This window comes from Saccoglossus kowalevskii, chromosome 6 (assembly GCF_978046115.1).
Source record: "Saccoglossus kowalevskii chromosome 6, keSacKowa6.1, whole genome shotgun sequence".
Taxonomy (NCBI): Eukaryota; Metazoa; Hemichordata; class Enteropneusta; family Harrimaniidae; genus Saccoglossus; species Saccoglossus kowalevskii.
This window is the reverse complement of record NC_140646.1, coordinates 3,126,881-3,137,206: the sequence shown is the minus strand read 5'-3', so window position 1 is coordinate 3,137,206 and position 10,326 is coordinate 3,126,881. Positions and strand designations below refer to the sequence as shown.

The window sequence follows — 10,326 nt, the reverse complement described above, 5'->3', positions numbered from 1 at the left end:
ACGGGTTTGCTTGGCTATATACGGATTTGGTGGCTGCATATGGGTTTACGTGGCTATATACGGGTTTGCGTGGCTATATACGGGGTTGCGTGGCGTTATATGGGTTTGCGTTGCTGGATTTGGGTTTGCGTGGCTATATACGGGGTTGCGTGGCGTGATATGGGTTTGCGTGGCTGGATATGGGTTTACGTGGCTATATACGGGTTTGCGTGGCTGGATATGGGTTTGCGTGGCTATATACGGGTTTGCGTGGCTATATATGGGTTTGCGTTGGTATATACGGGTTTGCGTTGCTGCATATGGGTTACGTGGTTGCATATGGATTTGCGTAGCTGCATATGTGTTTGTGTGGCTGCATATGGGTTTGTGTGGCTGAATATGGTTTCGCGTGGCTGCATATGGGTTTGCATAGCTGTATATGGGTTTGTATGACTGCATAAGGGTATATGTGTCTGTATGTTTCGCATGCTGAGATGATGAAAAAAGATAACTTCGATTACCAAATTAACATAAACGATACTCATGTTTTCTGTTGTAAATAAGATTTACTACTAGACGGTTTTGTACAAAAAAATTCAAACTTGAACACAGGAAACACAAGTGCAGTGTGGGTACAGTATTACTCAATTAGAGGTTTGACATCGTTCCCCTTCGCCGGTTCTGATGGGTTGTATACCATGTTGGGATTGTACCCTCCTTGATTGATCTGATTGGCGTACGGGTTTGGCACTTCATTTGCATTATAGTAAGGATTTGGAGCTGCACTTTGAGCTTGCGTGTAAGGATTTGGAGCTGCGCCGACACCTTTGTTTACTGTTGTTGCTTCTGGTGGCTGGTAATAGCCTCCCACAGGGGTTGGTGGAAATGCACTGTGAAAAAAATAAATGAGTGCTATCATATCAGTTTATTTTGATAAATTGAATAATTGTTATAGTGTTTGTCTATAACGATAATTGTTTCCTTGACGTATGAAAACCTACGCACTCAAACAGATAGTGAAATTCGTCACCAATAAAGTTATCTGAGCATAGTGTACAAATTCTCTAATGAGTAGCAACATTTTGATAACGATCAATTAAATTGACGAAACAAATTATTATTCATTTAAGGTAGAGATGCAGGTTTGTGGGCACTTGGGAGTGAATTTTTTTTTTTGCTTTTTATTATTCAAACAGTCTTGACTGTTAAAATTCTGTAGAATTGTGAATAGGGGAACATACTCAAAAAACGATTTTAAAATATAGATAACAGGTGCAAACATTCTCTCTTTTAAATGCTTAGCAAGATATAGCAAGGCTGTACATAAATAATAAAAAAGAAACATGGTGAAAAAAAGAAATGACGGGATCTCCATACTATGCACTATATTTAACTTTTAACAAAACGATAATACATTTAAATTTGGAACTGTTACAGCCATTTTAATTATGTGCATTAACAAACTTCTTACTGAGTGAATTGTTATGCAAATTAGCAATTATTAGCTTCTTTTTAGTGCGCATCCTAGAACTTAAAAAAAAAATAGCTCCTAGCCGCATTGACCTTTTGTTTTGAAATTTTCACAAATGATTGACAATGTGTTTATCTTCAAAACGACATCGGGGCATTGTTTTTAGTTGAATAGTGTTACAGCAATCGTTCAGACAACAAGCCTTGGTGTTAATTTATGCATAAACTTGAAGTAGTGAAATTTGAGCTGCTGCCCTGCAGAATTGACAACTGGTTGACAGTTTTCAAAACGACACTTTCTTCGTAGTAAACAGATGTACCCACAACCCAATTTTGACAGGAAACAGAAGCATGGTTTAGGAGCTATTTTTTTTAAATCACTTTTGACCAAAAAAGCACATTTTTGTGCATATTTCAAACTACAGTGTCCATAAAAAAAAATACTAAAAAAAAATTTAAATTCATACAAAAACCTTTCCGAAAATATATAGTTTTGTGGACAAGGAAGGTCATCTTGGTTTCCTAATTAACTAATTAAAATACCTGTCAGGTAAACTGCATATACATGTTTCTGTGTACGCTTGTATCGTAGAATGTTGCTACTTGTATGCATTATAATGTATTCACTATATGGCCTGTGTGGTAACTTCGATATAGTTAGTGTGCACGTGACCTCACCTTTCATTGGCTAATGCCCTATGTGTAGTATTGGTAGTAGCAGGAGACGTCGCGGATGGTGTTTTAGACTTCATCCAATAACAAATAGCTCCAATAATAATTACCAAAAAAACTATAACACCGATTACAACGCCAATGATGATCAAAGTGGTGGCTATAAGTTTAGAAGGAAACAATATTGTTTTAGTTTTGTGTACGTAGAGATGTTAAATGAATCCTTGCCTAAGAAGGTCCACATTGTCAGTCGACAACAAGGCTGACATGTACACACCGACTTCTTATACAAGAATTATTACAAAACTAAAAACACGAGGAAGAAAATAGTTTTTGATTAACTATGGCATATAAATGTGTTTTCGTTTATAGCAAAATTGTCGAGAATCGTCCGCATTCTGTATCAAGCTCTGCCAGTCATGTCAGCTACATCTTCCTTAGGTTGTGTTCATTTCAAAAGACAGCTTAGCTGTGAATGATTATACACCGTTTAGTGATGTTTATGTACGAGACCAATACAAAATATACATACATGATGATGAGGTGGAAGAAGAAGAATTCTCATCTGAATTATCACCACAGTGATCATAACCATCCGAACGTAATGATGAATCGATGCAGTTTCCATTATCACATTTAAAATCCGTGCTATAATCGCAGGTGTCCGATGAAACTGAAAAGAAATGAAAAATACATATTTCATAAATTAACAACAACAACAACAACAACAACAACAACAACAACAGAAACAATAGATTAAATGCTGTTGCACAATTCACGATGGCATTTATTAGTGCCCGACTGCTATTGTCCGAAACGACTATTATATACAGGACGTAATGCAAAATATAACTTACAGTCTACTCATCTTTATAAAAATAAGTTTGGTAGATTATTATCAATTATTATCATGCTAACAAGTCATAATCATACCGTCCTCAAAGATTCGTAATTAAGTTTTATCAATTCAAATTACAAATATAGTGCCACGTGCACTATGAGTGATTAAATCATCATCTTCATCAAGGTGGATATTTCTCTATCCAAATCATCTGCCTCGGCTCTATTTGGTGATTCCAAACAAGTATGTCGACACCGAATGCGTTCTATGATTGGTTCCTTAGCAACTCATTACATATTAAAAACGACTAACAAGTATATGCATTATATGTCCTTCAAGACTCAGTTTTACGAGTATATGAAAATTCACTGCCCGTATTTGTTGTATCTAATATTTAAATGATTATATTGACACAATCAAGTTTTTACTTACAGTATGTTCTGTAATACAAGGAGTATACAGCTTTGAAACCCTGGTAAGTACCCGTATGTGACACAGCATTGAACGTGATCTTTATAAGAGTATTGCTTGTAAATTCCGTGCCAACATGTGAACTTTCACAGATTGTGCCTAACTCTTCGTTGTCGTCGTCTACTCTAATATAATCTCCTCCACTGCAACCTATAATAGAATAGAATAGAATAGAATAGAATAGAATAGAATAGAATAGAATAGAATAGAATAGAATAGAATAGAATAGAATAGAATAGAATAGGCGTGACGTTATGAAATTCAAAAAAAGTGTAGTAAAATATGCCAATTTGAGATTGAGATGAAAAAAAAAACAATATATACTAAAAATATTTCGACATCTAAAATGAATGTTAATTACTATGTCAATATCTACCAACTTACCATACACGTCTATCTCTAAGAATTTAAGGTATATGTAAGTATATGCTTCAAAGTTGGTGAGAGTGAGCACACACGTCTGAGGGCTAGAATAGTCACCGGGGTACGAAGTGTGTGATACAATGGTACCACCCATTGATGTAATCGAGCCCACTGGTTCACTGATAGTGCATACTGAAAGGTAAATACACAACTACAATAAGTACGAAGGGGTTGTAACTGGTAGTAAACTAATAATGACATGGTAACATTTTTAGGGATCAGATAATATTACTAGCGATGTACACTAAATGACTTTTGACGGGCTACAACAACACCGTCGCGCACCAATGTCACAATTTGAGGAGTCATTACCTGCAGTTTCAAATGACGCAGCAACGCTATACATTGCATAAAATCCATCTTTCGTTGTTGAATAGTCTGACGTGAAATGAACAGTTAAAGAATTGCCCGTCGACGTAATCAATGGCGGCCTATCAGTGCCAGAATAACTACCAATCAGAACGGCCGACGACGATATCCCGTCTCCGTCATAGACTTCTACTAAGTCATTGTCTCTCTCAGTGTCCAGCTCATAGAACATTAACTGGAAAAGAAAATTGCGTTTATGTTTATACAGAGGTGACGTAAAAGACACAGAATGGATTACTTTGAAGAATTGTGTGTGTTTTTACTGGATGGTTTGTAATATTGGTTTTGAGAAAATAGCTATTTCATAAAAACCTGCCAGAATTGTTATTATTCGAAAATAAAGCAATCGTCAGATAATGTGTTTCTTTGGTTCGTACTCCTGACGTAAAATAGGAATCACATGATGGCATTCTATGAAACCTATCGTAGAAATTGTCATTGGTATATATGGATTGAATTGTGCAATATCGAGTGATATGCAATTGATATTGTCGATGTTTGCAATTAATATTCTGGGCGAATCTGAGAAAAACCCATAACCTATGATACGAAAATGTTTGAAAACATTTTGCAAATTTAACCATTTAATCATGTATAAATTAAACTGTCATTTATTTGTATTGATACCAAGATATAATTCAATTAAAGTTAACAGACAACTTTTTTAAACTTACCTGTATTCTGTTTCCAGAGGAAAGGGTAATGTAGAAGTAGCAGTCAGCGTTATTGCTGTAATCTGCCGGATATCCAGGTGATGTTAGTGTTCCTATATCGTCGGTGTACGTCGACCCACATATGCCCATGGTGTTTACATTGATAGCAGTCCAAGTAGCGTAAAAACCAGGGAATGTGTTCGAACTGTCGGAATGGAACAGCACGGTGATGTTCACGTCTGTCGAAATTATAACATCCGTTATATCAGACATAGTGCCCTTTAAATAAGCGATCCTATCTTCATAGTATCCATTGGGTTTTAACTCCGAGGGACCATCGTAGACACTGAGATAGTCTCCATAACTAGCCAAGTAAAATTCCCTGAAAATCAACTATGAACAGAAATGTAACACTGGTTAATTAATAACATTTAGAGTAACTTGTATTACAATAAGATTCATATAATTTTTTTTTTACTTTTATTGTAAATGTGTGTATTTATTTAAAGTAATAACAAAATATTAAAAAAAATATTATTATAATTATTTTTTTCATTCTTTAATACTAATTTATATAAGATTTCGAACTGCCAGTACGTGTATATTGCTTTCGACTAAAGGGTTGGCCATTGTTGCTGTGATGTAATGTGTGAAGATGAAAGATCTGATTACAATTTGAAACTCGAAACTAATTAGCGTGGCCAAATATTCATTATTTATTTGTTATGAATTCTGACTAACTCCTGATTAAACTCGGAATGTGGGTTGAACCACTTTCTTGCGTACACAGGTTTCTTACGGACGCAGGTTTCTTACGGACGCAGGTTTCTTACGGACGCAGGTTTCTTACGAAATGCGTATTCTTGTTACATATAGTCTGTCGATTAATCTGTCTCAATTGTTATTTGTACAGAATTGCCACGAAACCCCTATGGTGTTTTAAAGATATGTGTCAATATCAAAGGCTAGAAAAATACATATTTGTATAAAATATTAATAGAAATAATTAATACGTTGACAGCAGTTTGCTTTGGAAATATTCTACCCATTGATCTAGCGAAATTCTTTCGTGAGAAAATAACAAAGTCAACTGTTTAGCAAGTAAACATGGGTGGGGGGATTTATTAAGCTGATGCGATGTGATGTGTAGGAGATGGAAGGGAAATTATATAGTCTTGCGTGTTAAAACTGTTATATATACTACTCTAACTCCGTTGGCAGTAATTTTACCTTTTAATTTTCTTTCACATTTTCTAAGCAAAATTCAAGCTCTATTTTGATATCGTTAATGAGCTAACGTCACGAATATTCAGAATCGTTTTAAATGACAAAATACGAACATTTAAACTAAAAAAATGTAAAAAAAATGGTTGCTTACGTGGATCACGTAACCATCGCTAACGGTGATGTAATATTCACAGTCCACGTTGTCAGAGTAGTAATCAGGATATCCAGGGGAGGTAATGAACCCTGTATCGTCAGCATACGTCCCTCCACAATCTCCAATAGCCCTTTCATCTACATGTAACGAACAAACAAACAAATAGGCATATAATGTTGTTAGCCCGATCATACTGCCCAAAGAAGAAACGATGTGTTCTGTAAGATGCATCTTGTAATCCCCGCGTTTCATAGTTTGATTACAAAAATGAGGGAATAGATAGCAGAATAGTCACCATGCACATACAGTGACGTCACTTTAATTGTCACATTACGTACTAAAATAGTTTAGAAAACACTAAATTGACAATTATATGTGCAATAGAATTAGATTATATTATGATAATTTGATTTTGTGACAAATATACATTGTCTATAATGGCGTGTTGACATACAGTACCGCTTTGAGAAAGACACACACGAGATTGTATCGATACGATATTTTGGGCCGGTGAATACAAATGTGTGAACGCATTGAGGTATAGCTGGGTGGCTTCCACCAAAATGAAAGTTACTATCATGTTTGTAGTTATTTGAAACCTGGAATGTGTGAAATTATCGTGTTGGAAGTTTGTCATCATATAGTTGTAAGGTTTTTCGCGAATTTATCAAGTACGATGGCATATTTGTCCATGACTGGTTCAGAGTTATGAACAAAATAACCCGTTGCAATGTGATTGGCTAATTTAACTCTAATGGACGAGATTTATGTCAGAGCAAAGTTTGTACGTCAGAGCTACGACCAACACTGAGTTAGGGCCGCAGATTAGAATAACAATGAATTTAAAACTACATACAACGATGAATTGTTACATACCTCTATCATTAATATGAGCGCCATATTTGCACTGTATACACCCTGGTGAGATAAGAATGTACAAACTAACCACCGCTAATACACGACATAATCTTTCAACCATAATCGTTGTTTATTGGCCTAGTATAATTGAAATGCTGTTGAAAAAAGAGGAATTACAACAACGCAGACAAGATAGAAATGTTTCAACTAAATCCACTAATCCAATAATTACAGAGTGTCTGGTCTTTGCTTCGCCCGGTGTCTCATCGAGACCAACGTGCACCGAACATTGACATTGACAGATTGTTACGTGTCAATGAGATAGGTCACGTGTTTTTTTGTTTTTTTGTTTTTTTATGTTTAAACCGTTTTGATATCTCATCCTACTTTCATCATTTTGTTTACCGATTACAGGCACCAATCATGATGGGACGAATGTGATTATTTAAAATAATGAATTCACCTTTTTTATGCAATACCAATATTTGTTAATTGTCGTACGTGTGCATATTTCAATTATTACTAATAGTTTATGTTTGGCTCATTTGACAAATATATTTAAATTGATATACGTACAAATTGTACACATACATGCCCCGGTGACGTCACACGAGTCCTATAGCTCTGAATCCAGCTTGTTCCGTCGGTCCACAGGCTGAAAAACCGACCTGGACCGCCGTACATTCATTTTTTCAATATCCTGAAAAAATATGACGTTGCTCCGTGCGTCATAAAAATTTAGCTATCCGTCTAACTACTGTCGACTGGGGTCAAAGGTTAAGTGAATCGAGTAAAAGTATCGGGTTTGTACAGTAGACGGTTATGCCATGGTCGACGCATTCAATATGACAGAAAAGGCCGAATTCAATGGTTAATTTAAATATCAACAAGTTTTTACCTGTTATGCTTGACCGTCGGTGTTGTTCGGCATTGACCTCTAACTGCTCAACGACAAAGTACAAGATAAGCTCATTTATTACGCGAAATTATCGACAAAAGTATAAAATAAAATTACGATTCATAAAGGTAACTAACGAACAAGACAATACACCTGTTGTATACTAGCATGGAGGTAACCCATTGTACTAGCTATCTCCCTCTCCTTCACGCCGTGATGTTATTTGTTTTAATTACCACACAAATATATTAAGCCCATAGATAATTGGTTGTTTACTATTTTGTCTGAATCATCCTCATAGCGTGACTACAATGGAAACGATACAAGTGTCGATACATCGGTACATGCAATACAAATATAAGCCTCACCGTACTAACGTCACGATTCGATACTCCTACACAGTGGCCAACTCGTTTCTCAGCCTAATAACGTCATAAATTCATTGATTCATCTAATCATCAAACTTGTATCGTTGTTTTCTCTTGAAATTGGCGAAAACTTGATCTTGGGTACAACTTTTGATTCAAAATGGAGTCCAAAGTATTGTTTGTGTTCTGTCATGACAACGACGTAATGATATAGGTGAGACACCTCGGCTTTTGTAGTGACTGCTGTATACCCCACAGTGTCAGCGTTTCAAAGGTCAAATAAGAATGCTATTGTATTATTCTTATTTGAATGCAATGACCAGCATTTTAATACCACGAACAATCAAACTATCACTACTCAAACTTCTATCAATGCACCAACCCCTTTCATCCAAAGAAAATACTCAAAAAACAGAGCAAAATATGAAATTTGTTGTCTCTACGTCTGTTCTTTGGCATGACATTAAGCTGAAATATCAACAAAATTCTCATTTTAATAGTGACAGAAAACTAATATTCAGCTTTAAACACAGCCAAACAATGGTACTTTGCAAAGAAATATTTATTAGGAATTGTGAATTGTAGAAGTTTATGTTGAATTGAAGGCGTTTCAAAGTGGCTTAGTCATTCGTCATGTTTGAGTTTGTGCGGAGTTAATTAGAGAATACCAAGGATGTCTTCTTGATTTTATATTTTGCTGTTTTCTCTATTATTAACGCTATAATATTTTTTTAATATAGAATATCTGTGAACATATTTCCTCATTACTGTGCATGTACAGAACTGTATTAGATGGTTCGATGAGTTATATTTTGGGGGTTAAGTGCAGCATGGAGCTCCATGTGTGTGGCTTGTTGACTTGGTATTATAGTATAATAATGCACAAAATGCGCATTTAAAGTTATATCGCCCTCTTGTGTTAATGATGCAGCAATCTTTGAGACAAAACAATTCTGACGTACGTCGATAATAACTGTTACCGTCTCAAACTATTTTGCTTCATCAATGATTTTGTCGAGTAGTTTTGAAAAAAGGAAAAATGGAGTTTAAGATCAATTGGTGAATATTATTATGACAACAGCATGATGTCACAAAGTATACGTACACACTTCACACTCGCATAATTGAATACTGTGGATAATGAAAAGGTTAACATAATCATGCCTATCAACAGTTATTCATTCACACGCTGTGTTGTTTTACCCACATTTGTTGACATAGTATAACAATCTTATTTTTACGTTCTGTAACACTGCTTTGTAATCTCATTATGTTCTGTAATACTACGTTGTAGTCGCTCTATCATATTCTGTAACACTGCTTTGTAATCTTAATATTATGTTCTGTAACACTGCTTTGTAATCTTAATATGTTCTGTAACAATGCTTTGTAATCTTAATATTATGTTCTGTAACACCGCTTTGTAATCTTAATATTATGTTCTGTAACAATGCTTTATAGTCTCAATATTATGTTCTGTAACACCGCTTTGTAATATTAATATTATGTTATGTAACACTGCTTTGTAATCTTAATATTATGTTCTGTAACACCGCTTTGTAATCTTAATATTATGTTCTGTAACACCGCTTTGTAATCTTAATATTATGTTCTGTAACACTGCTTTGTAATCTTAATATTATGTTCTGTAACACCGCTTTGTAATCTTAATATTATGTTCTGTAACACCGCTTTGTAATCTTAATATTATGTTCTGTAACACCGCTTTGTAATCTTAATATTATGTTCTGTAACACCGCTTTGTAATCTTAATATTATGTTCTGTAACACTGCTTTGTAATCTTAATATTATGTTCTGTAACACCGCTTTGTAATCTTAATATTATGTTCTGTAACACCGCTTTGTAATCTTAATATTATGTTCTGTAACACGGCTTTGTAATCTTAATATTATGTTCTGTAACACCGCTTTGTAATCTTAA

General features: G+C 34.9%; 1 protein-coding gene across 3 annotated transcripts; it reads right to left on the bottom strand.

The window, feature by feature from the left end:
* Nucleotides 1-525: 525 nt before the first annotated feature.
* LOC102809181 (scavenger receptor cysteine-rich domain-containing protein DMBT1-like) lies at nt 526-8,576 on the bottom strand. 3 transcript variants are annotated; one of them, XM_085499959.1, is made up of 11 exons: nt 8,384-8,576; nt 8,016-8,058; nt 7,136-7,817; nt 6,257-6,396; nt 4,900-5,271; nt 4,169-4,400; nt 3,818-3,988; nt 3,395-3,583; nt 2,654-2,794; nt 2,128-2,281; nt 526-869 (listed from the first exon to the last, which is right to left on the bottom strand). In XM_085499959.1, exons 3-11 carry the CDS (start codon nt 7,236-7,238, stop codon nt 620-622), a joined length of 1,752 nt encoding a protein of 583 aa, XP_085356085.1. In that variant the 5' UTR covers nt 7,239-7,817; nt 8,016-8,058; nt 8,384-8,576; the 3' UTR covers nt 526-619. The 3 variants fall into 3 exon arrangements, with proteins under 3 accessions (XP_085356085.1, XP_085356084.1, XP_085356086.1); XM_085499958.1 differs by having other exon boundaries at nt 7,136-8,058; XM_085499960.1 differs by lacking the exon at nt 8,016-8,058 and having other exon boundaries at nt 7,136-7,272.
* Between the last annotated feature and the right edge of the window lie 1,750 nt (nt 8,577-10,326).